The 20,556-nt window shown below is 35.2% G+C and overlaps 1 protein-coding gene across 2 annotated transcripts; it reads right to left on the bottom strand.

The window, feature by feature from the left end:
* Window positions 1–9,495: 9,495 nt before the first annotated feature.
* On the bottom strand, window positions 9,496–19,355 carry LOC147852034 (peptide methionine sulfoxide reductase B2, chloroplastic-like). Of its 2 annotated transcripts, XM_087333951.1 has the most exons (4): window positions 19,220–19,340; window positions 12,379–12,462; window positions 10,303–10,459; window positions 9,496–9,813 (listed from the first exon to the last, which is right to left on the bottom strand). In XM_087333951.1, the coding sequence occupies exons 2-4, from the start codon at window positions 12,405–12,407 to the stop codon at window positions 9,664–9,666; spliced, it is 336 nt and encodes a 111-aa protein (XP_087190077.1). In that variant the 5' UTR covers window positions 12,408–12,462; window positions 19,220–19,340; the 3' UTR covers window positions 9,496–9,663. The 2 variants fall into 2 exon arrangements, with proteins under 2 accessions (XP_087190077.1, XP_087190076.1); XM_087333950.1 differs by lacking the exon at window positions 12,379–12,462 and having other exon boundaries at window positions 19,220–19,355.
* Window positions 19,356–20,556: the final 1,201 nt, after the last annotated feature.

Genomic DNA, 20,556 nt, shown 5'->3' with positions numbered 1-20,556 from the left:
TTGTCATTCTTGGATTGCATATCATGTTGGATGTTACCAACCTGTATGGTTTTTGGTTAAGGAGACATTTTGTGTGTCAGTCAGGTATTGGGTTATGTGAGGTACAGCGAAAAGGTCAAGACATATACATACTTAGAGGAATTTACTCCCATGTTATCTTAGATGGTCCCCTTTTGAAAATTTGCTTTTCTTTGCATGGAATTTGGCAATGTGGAAGGCACAAATTCCAACACAAATTTGTTTCTTAATTACATGTTTTGATTGACGACTTTTAACAATGGTTAAATTGTACATTAGTTACTTCACTTTAAAAAACAAAATGTATGTGGTAATGGAGACAGGCTTGAATGCGTGCAAACTTGGGATGGAAGTTGAATAGAATGTCTATCTTAATTTATTTAACCTCAATTTAAGTGTCGCCAACCTTGATGCTTTTATTTTCGATTACATGCTACAAGAAGAAACAAAATAATGATATAAATTCACAAGTTGTTTTCCGAATAGCGAGACCAACAATGTTAACAATCCTTTAAATTGATGTCACTACTCCTTCCTAACACAATTGAACTTCGATATTATACAAACACATGAAGGCCAATAACAATTGGATTTGTTTGGGACTACGAATGAAGAAACATACATAGAAACTACTATTTAAGCTAATATCTTTGGCAACATTGAAGATTCAAAACATGTATGTCTTATGTTTATGTGTGCAAAATCGTCCATTGGCACATTCATAAATATTTGTCCTAGTTCTAGTGAAAGTTGCATAGTTCAAAACTTTTCCTCATAGTTTCAAAGTTATTATTTCAATATTCTTTAATTTAAATTTGAAGAGCTTCAGTATATGTGGAATCACATTCAGCCAATGTTGGCTGCAACATGATGTTTTTTAGAGGCCATAACAAATGCCATCTTTATTTGGTCCCTTTTTTTACGATATATACTTATGGAGTGGAAACTATTATGTACAATTTGTAGATTGCCTTTGGCATTGTTAATTTTAATACCAATGGAGCATATTTTTTATGGAAAAAAATAAATTTGAAGAGCTTCGCTTGATTGAAAAGCACAATTGAAACTCCATTGCACTCACTTTTTAGATCTAACATCATGATTAATGTGAACATGCTATGCTTTCACACACATGGACATTATGATGATGACTAGGCCCTTCGTAGGACTAAAGTGTTTTCATTTCATAGTTGCAGTTTCTGATCTATCCCATTGATTAACATTGCCTTTGAGATCACAATGCTCCTATTTTCACTCTTTCAATTGTGGAAAATGTAAAATTGTAAATGTTGTTAATGGGAACTAGTGGATATTACACCCGATCTCAAACTATTATTACAGAAGTTTTTACAATGAACAAACCATTAAACCCTTTGCAAAAAGATCCGAAGACCCTAAACCATTAAACCCTTAATGTTGTAAAACAATAGATTTACCATGAAATCATGTGTATATATCAAAGTTTAGAATTACAATACTAAACTCCAACTTTGACCTTCTAAGAAATGTCATGTCATTCATCGATACACTTATGAGCTGGGGTGGCTAGAAGTACAAGTAGATGTGACCATAAAACCCTATCATATGATACGTCAATGGAAAGATCTAAGGAGATTATTCTAAAATAACAATGGCAAAAGTATGGCATTTCCTTTAAATATCAACACCAAAAATTGCGCAACTGAAGCCTCTTGTCTTGTGGTCAAGAGAGAAACACTTCGGAATGTTCAACTTTGCAATTTTGTAATGTGTTCATGTGAATCTATAAGCAAAATTAAATGTCTAACGAGTTCTTGTGATGCACATTGTATTTTAGCACATAATGCCTTTCTGAAGGTAAATTATGATCCAGTCTAGGGTTCCACTTGATATAATATGTATGCTTGAGTGTGTGTGTGTGTGTGTATACATATGTACTTTGTATCACCTTGAACATTTACAATCAAGTAGTGGCACACCTTGTGATAAGCTACATTAGTATTGGTGCTTGAGTAAGACCATGCAATTGGGGCTACTTGCAGATGTTGATGCTCCGCTACCATCATTTTGTGTGCAATCTCTATTGCTGATGTAACAATACTTACTATCAACTTAGATCACTCAGAGGTACATGATGGATGCTAAAAGCATAGTTGGTGTCTTCGAACATTAAGATCCAAGTTCCCTCTTTCTTTCTCTAGCATACATCATTACATGTATGTGAAAGCTAGCCCTCACATAATACTACTCTTGATCCACCCAAAATTTGTGATCATGCTATATTACTATACAATTTGATGATATTTACGATGTAAAAAGTTTGTGCTTTTTAGCTACACATACTCTTCTCTCGACTTATGCTAGCTTAATAAGATCCGTATGATTTGCAACGTAAAAGAAAGATCATAATCTCACTTATTATCGGGTATTTCGAGATTTTGCAATTAAGAAACCTCATAATTTCGTATTCCACTACTTGTAATAATCTTATTTAAAGTGAATCAAAGAGATAGGAAGCTTTGACTATGTTTAAAATGACAAGATCGCCATTGACCTCACTTGTGCTCAAATACGATGCTTCCAATAAAGTATGAGCCACACATATATTGTATCATCACCCATAACGAGAAGACGACATACATGATTTCATGTCCTTTGCATTTACCGGGAACTTCACCTTTCTCAAAATCCACCCTCCCTCCAAACATTAAGTGACACATATACAAACCACACACACACACACATAGCCCCACAATTACACATGTCTTTAAATAAGTCTATTGTTTACGATTAAGTTTGTATAAGTTTTATTGGATAGACCAACATCCACGTGTATATGAATTATTGTTCTTGAACTTTGATATGACCTGAGAAATAGATACATTTTATGTTGGGCATCTCGAAGCTTTCCTTACAAATTCAATGTAAATATGTATTGTGTGGGTACAAGAAAGTCTTCAAATTTTAACTATACTTTCATACGTTGGTGTAACCCCAACACTTGTGATGTTTCGGTACACTACAAATACATAAGTAAACCAACAACCAATAATTATACAATCTCCGTAATAGTGCTTACAATCAAAAGCAAAATAATTAATCCAAATGAGTAGAGTTTGTGTTAAGGGATAGATGTGTTTCTTGAGCCATTGCACGTAACGATTGTAGCTTTGCTAGCATTGTGTTATGAAGGTGACACTAATTATCTTAGCTTTTGTTGGCATAGTATATGCATCTCTTTGGGTTGTGACAATGAATTTGTAAAGCCAATTTCTAGGTGATAGGTGCCAAGTATATTGAGTGTAACTATGAATACCTCGTGGAAAACGAGTTTGTAAACCCATGAAGATTATTTTTTAAACTCAAGTTCACACTATGTTATAACTTCATATGTGTTTGTTATGTTATGTTTCCACATAGAGAATTAAGGTTGTTTATCAAATGATTATCTTATTACTTCCCTCACATTCTAAATGTGACATGGGAGCCCTTTATACACACTTGGCCTCAAGTGAGCGCATATAATATAGCATGGCACTTGACCCATATAGCTTCTCTCTTATCAAATACAATCATTAATTTAGTACACATTAAGTCTCTATATTTTTGTGGCATATCCTATTGCCCATAATAAACAAGCATTTGTTCGAATTGGCAACACCATCATTTTATATTTACATGATTGATTACTCATCAAATTTGTGCTTTGTGACTTATGCAACATCCCCTCTCAAGCACAAATGTATGTAATCAAATCTTAATGTTTTTGTAACTTGGTATTTGGGTTTTATTTACTTTAAATGTCCATCTCCTTCAATCGCATCTTCACATCTTTAATTCCACGTGTTAAACATCATTTCTTTTGTCGGCATATTTGAGCTAGTATTTTCACAAGAAAATTTGAGCAACATCCATCTGCTTGATTTTTTTCACTAGTGGTGCAAGATGTTTGAGCAACATCTCCATCTGTCTAACTTAATAATTTGGCTTGTGCAATAGTTCTATATAATGCTTTATAGATTGTGTCATCGACACCCATGACAACACTACTACACTATACAATATTGACCACAAACATTCCTTTTGTACTTTTGCCTGATGCTTTATCTCTAGCCCAAAATCTACATTGGAAATATAACTGGATAGATAACTTATCGTTAGTATGCGTCAAAAAAAAGTATTCATGTGCCTTTGGCTATAGCCTATAAATACATGCATGCTTAAGCTCTTGCATAAATTTAGTGTGAATATAAAAATATACTTTTCATAAAATTGGTTGGATAGATCAAATTTCCCTCCATTTCTTAATCATTTGTGTATGTTCTCCAATCAAACAAGCTTTATTTGTGTTTGTTTCCACAATTGCTGTAGCAGGTTAAGAATGCATAGACAATAATTTCAGCATATCCATCATGTAATGTTTTTGACACACCATGAGACAAACCATTAGGGCATTTTAGAACTTTCAAAACAAAACAAATACCCCATAGTTCTCCCCAATCTTTCCTCCCAAACTCACATACAAGTTCCTAATTAACATATGATAAGAATCGTTTAGTGCTTGTGATTGTGAAATCATCAACATAAATTACAATATTGTAACTCCTCTTGGAAAGTGAAATTCCTTTGTAACATAGCTTACACATAACCTTTTGCAACAATTCTAGCTTTTTTTTTTCTTCACAATACCATCAAATGCATTCTACCTTATACATCCAAGTGCAACCAATTGTATTTTGATGCCAAGACTTGACATAGATTCACATCTATCATTTTTATTCCATACATCAATTTTCTTCTCACATTCTTTCTTCATAAACATGCAATTTTGGGATTTTGGCATAAACGATTAATGTTGTGTGAATGATATATAATTTGTTAATCTATCCATGCATTTACCGGCCCATTGTGTCTTATGTTGCTAAAACACACTATTCCATGATAATCATCTTATTGTCGTAAATTTTGTGTTTATATTTTAACTCCCAATCTTGAAAACTCAATATTACCAACTCGTGGAAATGTTGTAGACTTCATTAAAACTAAATTTCCAACTTCAATGAGCGTATGTATGTACATAATAGCTACAAGTAAACCTTGTTAGACTACTATAAGTTCTCACTTGGAGTATTGTCTTTTATGATTGCACATAAGCATTGCTAATCAATGTCACTCCATAATGAGATATAAATGCCTAAAGCACTTTTTTAACTTTTATGTCAAATATCAGAGCCCTTACAGTTTCTAAAATATGCCGATTTTTCGTTTAAGGCACTCCATTCTTCGTAGGAGTTATATCGATGTTTTATTATCACATTATTCCATAAACATCATTTGACGTACATTCACCATCAGTGATTAAATCTTTAATTCCTCAAATACTTTGAATTGTTGCAACTTGCTATGGATTTTCAATTCAAGAAAGTTTTGACCAATATCATTGTTGTTTTCCATGTAATAAATCTAGATCACAATAAAGTTGACAACAAATGCTTAGACCCTTGGCATACTTATCCTTTTGATGGTTCTAAAACAACATTATGACATTTTGAGAACATATCTCTTAACAACCAGAGAGTTAGTTTGAGTTTAGCTTTGAATCACGACTAGCATATTGAAAAGTTTTCTATTATTTCAAACACATGATTCTCTTTTGGGAGTTATGTTCACAATTAGTTTAATCTTTGCATTATAATTGAACATCACCATGCTTAAATGTAACATAAGATTGTGTCTCAGCAAGTCATCATTCCCATGTTCTTGTAACTCCAAGCGCTAAACAACGCGTCTTTTAGATGATTAATCATATCTTTATTGGTAATTAAAAGTTAATATCACTATTGCTCTTTGTATTGCAACATATGCCATTTGTCATACTTTTTTGTTTAGGCACAATTAATTTAGTTGTTTGATAAAATATATTAGCACTTTGAGACAAGTGATCATTGTTGAGATAATAAGCTTAAGCGCACACTCATTGGGCACCTCCATATAAAAGTGCATCATTGTCTTAATGAATGGGAGATGTTTTTAGATAGAATAATGTTGATACCTAATCTCCTACCATTGTGTTTACTTACATAGAAGTTCTTTATAAACCAAGCATTATATTGTATAAACCGGTGGTTACATAGTTGATTGGCTTTTCATATCATATTATTCTCCTTGATGCACAAGTCTCTCTTTCCTTTAACATGTATTTTACATATGTATATATTTTACATGCTCACATGCACGCCGCATGTGAACACACAAAGTTTAATCAATTCTCTTGCGCATATTCACTTAATCCTCCATAGAGTTATGGTCTCTAGTTCTTTGTAATTAGAACAACTTGATTTAATGTAATAGATATAATCAATTAAAAAAAAAAGTTGTTGTAGTTAATGCATTCTTACTATTATACATATCAATGTGATTATGACTAGTTGATATTATTCATCTGTTAGTGGAATTTATTTTATGCAATGTCTCCCTTTTTTATATCATTTTGATGAAACCAAAAATTTACGATCACTATACATATTGTATTACTATATGTATGTGAGAGAAGTTTGATCAACATGTATTATCTTATTAGTTGAGTCTTGTTTTTCTTCTTTCTTGGCATATTTGTTGGTGTTGTGTCTTTCCTCCAACTCTAATAAATATGTTTAGGCTAGACTTTGATAGCTTTATAGTAGCCAACTTGATTTCCAATTGGAAATCAAAATTTCTCTTTAATTCGATCTAACACCAGTACACACCTCTTTGAAGTCTTACTTGGCTTGAATAAATTGCATTAATTTCATCCCAAACATTGGATATCTACGATTTAGATGTGGAATTTTGTTCTTGCAATAACTATATAATTAAATTGACAAATTATTGAAACCGAGCACATGGAAGAAACTTTTAAATGCATATTACATCTTTGGTAATCCTTTTCAGTAAATTCTAATGCTCATAATCCTCAATCATAACCAATTGTTTTCAATTGATCCACAAAATTTCTTCTTTGGGTTATGTGATCCAAGACAAACATATATTTTTACATTGAACAACCCCTCGTCTAACAATGGCAGCGGTTCGGTTCAGATTGCCCAAAATGAACCGTTTAAATTTTTTGAAACTTGAACTGAACCGAACCAGAAAACCGTCATACCGAAACCGTCAGGTAAAAATCCAAACCGTTAAAGCAGTAAACCACTAAAATTGCGGTTTCATGGTTTGGTTTCAATTTTCAACTTAGGTCAAAATTCAAATTTAAAATTTTAATTTTTTTCATTATTTCCAATTTTAATTTTTCAAAATTTTAAAGATTTTTCCTACATCGTGAGAATTAGGCTTAAAAATGAAAAGATTGTTTAAAAAATTATTTAAAATATTTAAAAACCATCAAACCGTTTAAACCACGGTTTCAAACGGTTAAATCGAACTGTTCACCCCCCAAACCTAACCGAACCGTTTAAAAAACTTGAACTTGAACCAAACCAAACTGTTAAGTCGTTAAGTCGTGGTTTCGCGGGTCAGTTCGGTTCAAACCGAACCATTGCCGATTGTTACCCTCACCTATTCATGTGAACCCACACTCGCACTCCTTTGCCAACCACTTTGCATCTTGGGCCTACAATGAGAACACCATTGACTTGGTAGTGGTGCCCAAAGCAAACCACATTGAATCCTCAACATGTCCTCCTGAATGAGAAACCCTGATGGTGACTCCCTTAAATCACTAATCCCAATTACATCTCGTTCTCACACGATACTTTTAGGTTGGAGCTCTTGGGGATCTCTTGTTGAGGAAAAATAACTCATCTTGTTGTCCATATGCCTCTTACGTTGTGGTTTTCCCCTTTCCAATTTCACATTTTTGAAACACATTGAAGTCGTAGCAGAACCCTTTTTTTTTTGTTTGCATGTCATAGGGTTGTTAACACTACATTTTGTTGGTTTTTGTACATATTTTTCACTCTTTTTGTTTTTGTTTATCACTCTCGTCTCCCTCATTTCCTGTTCTAGATTTTACTTTTTTGTCCCCCCTACACTTTTGTTTTTTTCTTTCCTCTCTTGATCTTTTTCATCCTTCATCACATTCTCGGTTCATTGTGCACGCCTCAATTCATCCCTAACAATCGGCAATGCTTTGGTTCGGTTTGAGAGTGTCAAACTCAAACCATTTAAAACCGAACTGTTCAAAAAATTTGAAACCGAATTGAAACCGAATTTGAAACCATTTTAACTGAACCATTACAAAAAATTCAAGCTCAAACCAAACGGTTTTAGAGACTTTCAAACCTTCAAACAGTTAAAACCGCGGTTTCACAGTTTGGTTTTGGTTTTCAAGTTAGGCCAAAATTCAAATTTTCACATTTTAATTTTAAAAATTACAAAATTAATTTTTTTTCAAAATTAAAAGATTTTTCTTAAAATATCAAAATTAAGGTACTGATATACAGAAGTTAGTTAAGGTCATTGAGTGGTGAAGCCAAGAGTCTTGAAGGCATGATCAATAATGACTAAAAATAGCTCAATCTTTTGGCAATGTCCCTATAAAATTGCACGTAGTAGACAACATATATTTCATGGTCTTGGAGTACGACTCGGTTGAAAAGCTATGACAAAAATTACGTAGTACCTATGAGAAGGAGAAAACATCAAATAAAGTTGATCTCAAGAAGAAACTTTATGGTTTTCGCATGGATGGACACCGAGAGTGCAACTTCTCATTTGAATGACTTTGATGCATTATGGTCTCAATTGCAAGCACAAAAAATGAGTATAGACGATGAATAGAAAAATGTTTCTTCTTATTATGCACATTGCCTACCTTGTGGGATACATTTTGCACTATTGTTAGCAATAGTGCACATAAAGATTACAACCTCATTCAACAGAAGTTAGTGTTTTAGCCAACAAAATACATTATATTGAGATCTGAAAAGGCATTGATGCAAGATGTGCCTCTATACATTATCTCAATCACTTTAAATATCCCTTGACTAATTTGATTCAATATAGTATTAATTTTAGAAATTTTAAACTTCAGCATTTAAGCATGTTGTAATGATAAAGGCTATGATCGGCAAATGTATAGTTGTGATTTCACTCTTTGAGCAATGAGATGTTGCTAATCCTTCATTACACATTTTTAGTTTGAGTACACGCACAATAAGAGTTTAACATCAAAGATATGAAAACACTGCCTCATCTAAATTTGGACAGGCCAAGAAAGATCAAATTTTGCCTCTTGTTCGATCTTCCAAGTCGACCCATAACTAGAGGTGAATCAATTCTCATCGTGCAAGCAATCAATGCTTATTCATCATCCAAGTTGTGAATTCAACATTAACCCATTTCCCATTAAGTTCTCTTTATGCCAAGGAGGGTGTCGTGCCTTTCGCTCTTTCAATAACTTGCAATCGTCTACTCTACATCCTCTCTCTGGTATAGGTGAAAGGGTTTGTAAGCATTAGGTCAAACTCCCACACCAAGAGAGGCAAAGCATATAAATAACAATTAGAAAATCAAACATAAAATCATCTTATTACGAATCAGTTCTGTTGTTCCCTTAAGAAGCATACATGGAGAAATCCAAAGAAAATATTTTATCATCATATAATGAATTATATCATACATAAACACATAATCATTGTTATATGAGTATCGTTACTATAATTGTCATGATTAGTTTGCCGGAGTGAACTTCAAAGAGACACTATTAACACAATGTCTTTCATTAGTTGGTGTCGGAAATCCTTCGCCCTTGAAAACATGACCTAGATGTCCACCACATGCTGCACAGGTGATCTCAATACGCCGTCCATCAGCATCAACCTACAATAGAAGCATAATTCTTTTATTTATCAATCACATGCATAATGCAAGCATACATTATTACTGAGTCCCGACCATAGGAACCATTCTAGTTGAAAAAAATTAGATGAAGAGGTATAAGCATTTAATTGAAAAGACTGCAAATTGATTGGTCCAGTAAAAGGAAACATCCAACACACGTTTATCTATTTCTCTTCAAGCACAGGATCAAGTAGATATGCAACTAAAGAAAAAGACTAATCAATGATTGCATTTCCATTAGGTTTCAGAAGCTGATGGAATACGATGATGAAAAGTCAAGCATATAATAAGTCAAGAATACTAGAAATGAAAAGACCATCTGGAGAATTGAGTACACAATGAAAAATAAATAAAGCATGGCGCACAACGTAAACATTCATTGATGTAATGAGTAAGTTTCATTGAAATGTATTACAAATCTTTACTTTTACTTATACAAGGTTTTAAAGTTGAGATATAGGATCATACAGTCCGGTTGATGGCACCAGGAACCCCATCAAAGAATGCTGGCCACCCACAACCAGAGTCAAACTTTGTTGTTGATTTGTACAAAGGTGTCTCACATCCAGCACATAGATAAACTCCTTCCTCATAGAACTTATTATACTTCCCAGTCCCTGCCCACCTGAAAAAAAAACACGACGTCAAATGTTTCAGGATGAAAAAATCAATTTTCTGAACTTGATCATACAATGAATGTGTTGAGGTAGCATCATGACATCATCACCCAAGTATGATGATATGTAAGGTGTGCAATGAAGACCTAGAGGATGAATATCATTTACTTCTAGCATGCTCACCATATAAGGTAATTCACTAAAAGTAAGTTGACTTGTTTGATGGGCATCATAATTAAGTGTCATACTCAATTCTCCACCAAAGGGTGAGCACATATGTGTACACATTATTTTTAGCGTTTATACTACAAAATACTTAGGAAGGAGTCACATACAAGATGATATATTGATTTGATCCCAAAAGTAAAAATTGGTCTCCTCATGGTACTAATATATTCTATTCTATGTAACAGAAAGGGGACTAAAAAACAAAATGAAGTTTCGTGACACATCCTTGAGAGAAGAAACAAAAACCATTGTCTAGTTCCCAGAATTATTTATTTGCTTGTTTGTGATTAACAAGCAAAGAGCGTTAGGTTGAATCAAACAAGAGGTGATAGTTAAAGCCAAGTCTTATCATTCTGAGGAATGAAATGCTACATCCATATCCAAAACCCTCAATGGATGAGCATATGCAAGGCTCACACAGTAAGTAGTACACACACAGAGAATCAACTGAAAAAATGAATAGAGTTTAGATTGTTGTTCAAAGAAAATGCAGTGCCATTGCACTTATGGCAAGATGCAGAATTTTCTACAGTGGATTTTGTGAAGTAGCTAATTTTACTCTACAAAACGATTGATGTATATATCATGCCATCTGCACATATACTGAACAACTATGCTTGACACTCTTGGTGAAAAACGTTCGGAAGGCTACTCATAGTTTCCTAATAACACCATCTCTATGTTCGTTTTTCTTATTTTCTGGAAAAGATAATCAGATCCAGCCTTGCATATGTACAAAAAACAGGTGACACCCTTATTATTCAATCATTGAGAGCACCCATCCATCTGCCTTTAGATCTAATACCAAAGTATTTGAGCATTCCATGCATTTTTCTTTCACATCATCAAATGCAATCTTGGTACATGTCTTGTCTATGTGTGACCATCATGTATCATGTCACCAATCAAACTGTCCCATCATAATGAAGCATTATTATAAACCTCAAAAGTCAATGCCTGATTATCATGTATCGTGTCACTAATCAAATTGTACACATCACAATGAAACATTATCATAGCCCTCAAAAGTTTCGAACAAATCAAGTTTGAGCATATTATGCATGATCTACCTGCTAAAACAATTGCATACAGCATCATCATTTTCATATTGTGTATTCTCATATAAATCATTTATCTATCTGTCATGTCACCATATATTACCTCTGTGTATTTCTCTCTTTCCATATTTGAGGGCTTCATTTCAATCATCTTCACTTTATCTGCTTTTTGGACATGTTGTTCAAAGAAAAAACATAATTGTAGACTAATCTATAAGTTCATCCAGCTCAGTGGTAATCTACCATCCTTGCATGTGCTTCTTCATAAACCTTCCTGCACCGAAACTATAACTTCCACACACAACTCACCCTCCATCTCATGTGAGATATCTTCTGCCACTCCAAGACACAACACCTGCATCTTGTAGATCATCGTGTAAGTCATCAACAACATAACCTGGATCATAAACATAAGGTATCTTTTCAAGCACAAATTATTTACAGGTTCCATGTGAGTTGACCTTTTTTAGTGCATAGCTTGATACACATTCTAGAGGAAAGGTCACTCTCCACCTTTCCATAATCATTTTCACTATCACAACCATCATCAAAATAAGTATCCCACATCATCTGCTTATCATATGATTCTTCCACCCAAACTAGCACTATCAACAGATATGAATCACTCTCTATCTCAGTACCTCATCTTGTGTAACATATCTTCTGCCATCCAAGACCCAACCCTTGCAACTTGTGCACATCATGTACGTCATCTGCAACATAACCTGGATCATAAAAAAAAGCATCTCCTCAGAGCATGTTAACAATCCTTCAGGTTTCATGGGCATCTTCAGGTGAAAACACTTATTGGCCTTTAATCGTGCATCACTTGCTGTAAACAATAGGTCAGCATCCACATTTTCATAGATTCATCAAAGACATCAGCAACAATTCCATCATCAAGATAAATAATCCAGAGAAATTTATTCTATTGTAGCTTTACTAATGGCCCACTGAATATGATTAACATCATCTTAGTCATCCACCATGCATGGACCACCAAGGATAACAAAACTTCTAAAAAAGGAAAACTTTCCACTCTGATTACCAACATTAGCAGAACAAAAGTTGTGTATCCATCCCATTTTCATCAAGAAAGTCAGTGTTCAACAATCTCCACAACATAATCGCACAATGTAAAGCAACATCCTCATCATCTTCAAACACAACATCATTACCAATTAGAGAATTTGATGGCAATCCATTCGTCTAAGGCCTCTGAAAATGGCACATGACAAAAAAAGAGATTTGAAAATATCTTAGGACTACAATGGAAATAATTTACCCATCAACATGGACACAAGGAAAAATCCATTACTCATCCATAGCCAAGTAACTCTATAAAATGACCATCCAAAAACAAAATATAACATATGTTCTAATTTTTCAGAATAATAATTTATAAATAGTTATATAATCAGCCATATATATTTGCTAGTAGATATAGGATTTAGAAATAAATAGCATATCAAATACATATATAGCATGTACTAATTCTTGAGCATTCTATTCTTCATAACTCGTTATTCCCAAGTTCTAACTTCCATGTCCTTATTTTTTCCTAACTACTTAGGCTTAAGTTCCAACTTCTATGTTTAAAAGTCCAGTACAAGTGAGAAAGGTAAAAGAGACCAAAAACCACATCAAAAGAGAAACATCAAATAGAAATAAAGAAATATATATTAACGTCTTTTAAGAGGCCAAAGAAAATCAGAAGTGTTGTCTTGTCTTTGAGAATAAGTAAAAAAGAATAAGTAAATAAGACAAAAAGAGAACACAGAATACATAAAGAGAGAGAGAGAACATAATGGAAGAAGTGATCTCTACAACACCACTACTTGAAAATGTACTTCATCATTTTGTATGTATTTATCGTTAACTAATCTCTCAAGTATAGTTCATTATATTAGTCGATCCTTCTCTTATAGCACAAATTGTTGGGTGTAACAAACTCCTCCCATCCAAATGGTTGTTTGGCAGTTAAGTGACTCTTGTACTACCAGGTACAATAAAGTAGGAATAAGAGGGAATATCTTGGAAAAAGTGGACGAGAGAAAAAGGCATTTAAAGAGTTGCAGATTCTAGAGAGTGACAAATCTAGGAAGAGAATGTAGAATAGAGATAATAAAGATGAAAGAGAGTGCAGGTTTGGAGCTGCCACCCTCCAACACCTCCTCTCAGCTCCAGAATGGCGGTTCAACATTGAGTCGACCAAGGAGCTGATCAATGGCATGCCTGGGAAGTGGGAAAAAACATAGAGAATGCTGTCAGCTTAACAGTTCTGAAACCCAAGAGAGAGAAAGAAGGTATCAACTTTGTCATGCCAAGCATTGGGAGCTTGCTTTAAGCCATACACGGCTTTGTGTAACTTGTAGGCCATGTTTTTCTGCTCTGAAATCTCGAAACCTGGAGGCTGCTCAACATAAACCTCCTCTTTCAAGTCACCATTAAGGAAGGCTGACTCGACATCCATTTGAAAGATGGGCCATTTGCTGTGAGCAGCAAGTGCAAGTGCACATCGAATAGAGGTGTACCTTGTTGTTGGAGCAAAAGTTTCCTCGTAATCCACTCCTTCGACTTGTGAGTAGCCTTTTGCAACTAAATGTGCCTTGTGCTTATCCAAAGTGCCATCAGCATGGTACTTGGTCTTGAAAATCCATTTCAGTCCAATGATTTGTCGATATTGAGGCTGTGGGACCAGCTCCCATGTATGATTCCGCTCAATGGAATCAAGTTCAATTTCCATTGCTGCTTTCCACTTTGGAAGAACAAGGGCCTCTTTTGCTGTTGTGGGTTCTTGTGATTGCACAACAGTGCACAGTAAGGCAAAGTTGCATGGGTGAAGAGGCCGTTGTGACCTACATGTTCTTTTCATGTTGGTCAGAGAACTAGATGTATACTCATGAAGTTTTGCATCGGCGAGATGAGAATCACAAATGGTGGCTTGAAGCCACTTGGGAAATGGTGGAAGTTGGTGTGTAGAGGGAGGGGAAACGAGTGGAGTTGAGGGAAAGGTTTGAATTGTTGGCGGAGTTAGAGGTTAAGTAGGAGGAGATGGGGGGCTTGAAGGTGAGACATCTTCGTCTAAAATACGAGATTCCGGAGGAGCTGGGATTTCAACCGTAAACTCAGGTGAAATCCTAGAGTCATCCGGTTTAGACTCCACAAAATGAACATCCCTAGAGATGACTAGGGACTTTGATTCTAAAAACCATAACCTGTAGGCTTTAGATTGTGTGTTGTAACCACGAAATTTATATTTCTTGGTTTTGGACTCAAATTTAGTCCTTTTATGATCTGAAATGTGAACATAAGCATCACAACCAAAGACTTTAAAATGAGATATTGAGGGTTTTACACCTATAAATGCTTCTGCAAGGGTCATTGCAGCAACTACTTTTCTTGGGCAGCAGCAATTGCACAGATGCTACGAATAGTAATCATACAGCAGGTGGGCGCAAAGGTCTCATCAAAATCAATGCCTTTTTCTTGGGCATAACCTTTCGCAACAAGCCTAGCCTTATACCTGTCAATTGTTCCATCAGGTTTACGCTTTAGCTTATATACCCACTTAGTGCCAATAGCCTTCTTGCCAAGAGGCAAGTCACATAAAGACCATGTACCAGTCTTCATAATAGCATCATATTCTGATTGCATAGCAGCCATCCAATTTTCTGAATTTTGTGCTTCATCAAAAGAATCAGGCTCATTCTCATCACAAAGACTAGAGGTAGCCATAGCATAACAATCTGATGCAAAAGAAGCACTATGATAACCCGAACGAGTACGATATGACAAAGGAAAATCCAATTTACTGTCTTGCAAAGTCTGCAACAGCCATTTAGGCACAATCTTTGCCTCTATATCAGCCCTCTCATTAATAAGTGCATCATGTAAGTCTGCATCAGAAATAGAATGATCTGCATCAGAAATGGAATGATTGCATCATTATGAGTAGCTTCCAAAGGCTGAGAAGGTGCCTCAAGTGGGCCAACACTTCTCTGTCCACTTGTAAACAGAGGCAACAAAGTGTCATACACATCTCTAGAGCTAACTAATGTCTCCTTCGTACATGAAAGAAGTGGCTGAATTGCATCCTCCACATAAACAACATCATGGCTAACCAAAATGCGTTTAGATTGTGGATGATACAGACGATAGCCTTTACTTTCAGAACTGTATCCTACAAAAATACATTTCACTGCTTTATCATCCAATTTTTTGCGTTGTTGTTTAGGCACTAATGCATATGCCAAACAACCAAAAACACGCAGATGAGCAACAGATGGCTTTTGGCCATGCCAAGCTTCACATGGAGTGATAGAGTGCAGTGCTTTAGTGGGACACCTGTTGAGTACATATGCTGCACACATGACAGCCTCAAGCCAAAAACTATGTGGTAAGGCCTGACTTTTGACCATACACCTTTTATCCCACGTTCAGCCAGAAATGCATTAAACTCAGAAGACATATACTCCCCCCCTCGATCAGAACGGAGGGTGCCCATTTTACATGCTGACATCAGAGGAAGATACCATTGCCTCTTTAAAGAAGGCTTTGGCCCACGACGCAAGGTAATGGAATATGAGGACCAAAGATGCCTAGGACTTTTCTTGCTAGAGCTCAAGAGACATCGGGAAAAGTTGTTGAAGAATACAACCACACAAGCTCATCCACAAAGAACAATCACAACTTTCTTTAGCCCCATCACTCCTACTAATGCTACAAGTCCATCATGGGAGACACAAATGGGCCCCAGACCAGGACATAACAAAGGGGTTACAATTGATCGGGCAATAGCAATTTCCCATGCACATAGGCCCCGGCCCCATGGACCACGACCTCGACACCCTTGTCATCGACAGATAAAAGCCATTATCTCCCACCATCGTAGGTGCTTCCCTCGCTTCAGAGACATTTCCATTTTGGATCAACTTATGCTAGAGATCTTTCGAAGACAAAAGCTACAATATACCTAACTTGAGAATCTCACATGTGCCAAAAACCAAATTCCCTCGTTTCTTCTCTTTTCATCTTATTTACTTTTATATTTACTGTGTAGTATTTATTTTATTTTGATTTGTTCTCAAAGACGAGACAACACTCAAGATGTAATCTCTTATTTGGTCTTATAGGCCATTTTGGCCTCTTAAAAGACGTTAATATCTCTCTCTCTCTCTCTCTCTCTCTCTCTCTCTCTCTCTCTCTATATATATATATATATATATATATATATAATGGTCCCTTTACCTTTTCTCACTAGTACCTCCAATTTTAAATGTATAAGTTGTAACTTAAAACTAAAGGGTTATGAAAGAATCAAATGCTCGAGAGTTAGTGCATGTTATATATATTTTTATATGATTTTTATTTCTAGATCATGATATCTACTAATTAGGAACCTACATCCTAAATTGTACCTATACCTGACTCATATAACCACTTATCTGCTATTATCCTTAAAATTTTGAGCATATTATATATTTTGTTTCGTATAGAAATTTTATGAAGTTACTTGTCTATGGATGAGGAACTTTCCCCATTGTCCATGTTGACTAGTAAAACTTTCACCCTTAATATGGATATCATGAATTCACCCATACTTGTAATCCTGATTTGTCTCATGAAACGGTTTTGGCCTTTAGTAAACGTTAATATATCTTTCTTTCTTTCTCACCGACTCACCTACACCCAGTTTTTCTAGGGTCACCAACTTCTTTCAGTTTGTATCATAGCCTTTAGATTTCATGACACAAACAAGTTTTTATACAGTGTCGAATAGTATTTTTCAGGACTGAACCTGAAATTTCTCTCAAATGTGGTGGATTGCATTTATGCAAGAGAATCTGTTTGAAACTACTGAAATTTATCACAGCATGTTTTCTGGTGCCTTTTTGTTTGGCGAAAAATCTGATTCTACATGTCTATGTGCACTGCTATTTTGGGGCTTTCTATGATCAATAACCACTTTGGAATATACAAAAATAGTGGTAAAAACATAAACATTTGCAGGAAGAGTTTTTCAGATTTGATGCAATTGTTTCATAACATTGCATACCTAGCATTAATATATCACAACTGATTCCTTGTATCAATACAAGACTTGAGGTCAGAACTCCATCATTTCAGTGATATATCAAACTATACAGTTATGGTCTTAAAAAAATGGTCTATGTTTTTCTACACATACAACAGACCGGTCAAATTTCAGCATGTATTGATTTTATATAATAAAAACATTTAGATATATATTTGCAAATCCTTTTGTAGGTATACAATCAATTGATCAAATGTCATCAATCCATAATTATATGTTGACCAAAACTCTCCATAGATTGATCAAATACAAATCAAACACCCAAACTACACAGCATATGCATAGAATATGATTAAAAAATCAGCATAGATAGAGACAGAGACAGATATAGATATAGATATAGATATAGATATAGATATAGACATTGACATAGACATTGACATAGACATTGACATAGACATTGACATAGACATAGACATAGACATAGATATAGATATAGATTAGTCAACAAGGTACATATATGGGATTACAGCTCAAATCATGGTTGTATATATTTTGTACTGATGTGCGACATATGCAGAAGACATTGGCTTGGTGCAAATGACAAGTCAAAGGGATGCAGCAGATTCCATTGCCTCTTAAGGAAGCTTTATTTCTGTGGCAAAATCTAAATAGAAACTTTTCCCTATTTGTGGCTGTTTCAATCAAGAAAAATCATCTCTATGGCCACTTGAACAGACTATTCTCTATAGATTTGATTGTGATCCAGTTTGATTTATTTAAGTCTTCCATTCGACAGTTCATCCAATTTGATTTATTTAAGTTTTCCATTTGATAGTTCGTTTGTTTTTGTTATGTATCTCATGAGATTGAGACACATAACAAACACAAACGAACTTATGTTAGTATCTGATTCTGGAATGTTTCTAAACTAACATGCTTGAACAAATTCTCATTGTGGGTTTTCATGTCCCTCTGAGCTTTCCCACAAATAATACTATGATTTACGAGAAGAAAAAAGTAGATGTGTCTGTGCATAAGTATACGTGAGTATGTATGCATGTATATAGGTGCACGTGTGTAAGTATATGTGTTTATACACATAAATATCCTTATCAAAGATCTAATATGATCTAATATCCTTATCGAAGATCTGATATGATTCAAACAAATGCAAAACACAGGACATAATTTTCTCTAGCTGTACAAAAACAACCCATTTACAGTAACCCCATAGATCTATTTGTTGGGTTACTTGTACGAAGCGGTAACTAGATCAATTCTGAACTCTTAACCAGATACGGATTCTAGGACAGAGAGAAAGAAAGAAAGAAAGATATATTAACGTCTTCTAAGACCAAAATTGGACCATGAAACAATTGGTTTACAACAAAAATGGGGTTTTTACCAATTGAGAGAGAGAGAGAAAGAAGCTCTTTACTTACTCGGTGCCTTTCTGACGGAGGATTCTGAACTGTTCTGGGGAGAGGATGGCGCGCCATTCTTCCTCTGTTTTACTGGCCATGGTCGGAGGCGGAGGCGGAGGCGAAGAGGAAGGGGAAGAATGGGGTTGGAGATCTGTGATGATTACAAGCGCTCTGCTCTGTATGCTCTGTAGCTAAAGGCCAGGAAATGAATGAATTGTACATTGAAATTTTGAGACAAAGACAACACATTAATTCTCTTCTCATCTTTGTCTTTGTCTTTGTCTTTGGCCCAACTCAATATGTATGTATGTATGTATGTATGTATGTATGTATGGATGGATGGATGGATGGATGGATGGATGGATGGATGTAGTGTGAGAACCCGAACCATCATCCATCGGGTCACGATCTCGGAACAGTCGGTTATCTTTCGCTCGATAACTTAGATCAGTACCTCCTCATCTTCACACGTTCTCATCCTGCCTCACCCGACTCAATTCTTTGAGAACCAGAACCATCGGGGCCACAATCACCATATTGGATGGAACATTCGGTTTTTTTCTTTGCTCCATAACTCCTCTCAGTACCTCATCTTGAGACATTCTCATTTTGTCTTACCCAACTCAATAGTGTGGCATTCTCATCCTGTCTTACCCGACTCAATTGTGTGAGAACCCAAAACCATCAGTCACAATTATGGAAACACTCGCCTTTCCCTCGCACGATAACTCCTCGCACTACCTCACCTTGAGATGCTCTCTCTTCACATCTCATCTTATCATATTCAATTCGATAGTGTGAGAACCCTTACCATTGATCACGATATCGAAACACCCAAAATTTCCCTCACGTGATAACTCCTCTCACTACCTCATTTCGTACGTTATGCTATCAACGACCACAAATAAGCTTGTCAATTCCAGATGTCAGAACACCATAAGTCTCATCTTTGGAATACATGCCCCTATGCCGACATTCCATCCAAACTTCTTTGTCATGTGTAATGACGGTGGTGGTGTTAAGATTTATTGAAATGACTTTGTAGCGTAAGGGCCAAACAACGTTAAATGTGTTGATGAAAAGAAAGGAACGTGCATTGTTGTAGAGCAATGGGTTATAATAGTGACCTCTTAAATAAATAAGCATTAAAGCGAAACCTAATACACCAAAGCAGCAACTATAGAAATGGTTGAAATATGCATTCTCATTTCTTCTTTAAATTTACATAGTTCCTCGGGTATATTAAATGACAATGAAGGGCACTAACCATTATAACCAAGAACCTTAATTAAATTTTGATTCATGGTTGTTAGGGTCTCCCATAGACTTCATTATAGATCATTGTTGCTTTTGTA

Source organism: Azolla caroliniana, unplaced genomic scaffold, assembly GCF_043228905.1.
Source record: "Azolla caroliniana isolate FFs.n. ecotype wild unplaced genomic scaffold, voAzoCaro1.0.p SCAF_18, whole genome shotgun sequence".
Taxonomy (NCBI): Eukaryota; Viridiplantae; Streptophyta; class Polypodiopsida; order Salviniales; family Salviniaceae; genus Azolla; species Azolla caroliniana.
The sequence above is the reverse complement of the archived record's forward strand: the minus strand, read 5'-3'. Positions and strand labels throughout refer to the sequence as shown.

What these genes read in the sequence shown, in the direction of transcription:
- LOC147852034 (XM_087333950.1), bottom strand. Translation starts at nt 19,299, where the DNA reads ATGGCCAGTAAAACAGAGGAAGAATGGCGCGCCATCCTCTCCCCAGAA. An exon ending in CTCCGTCAGAAAGGCACCGA is followed by an intron (nt 10,460 to 19,219) that starts GTAAGTAAAGAG and finishes TTTTTTTTTCAG; the next exon opens with GTGGGCAGGGACTGGGAAGT. An exon ending in CTGGTGCCATCAACCGGACT is followed by an intron (nt 9,814 to 10,302) that starts GTATGATCCTAT and finishes CTTCTATTGTAG; the next exon opens with GTTGATGCTGATGGACGGCG.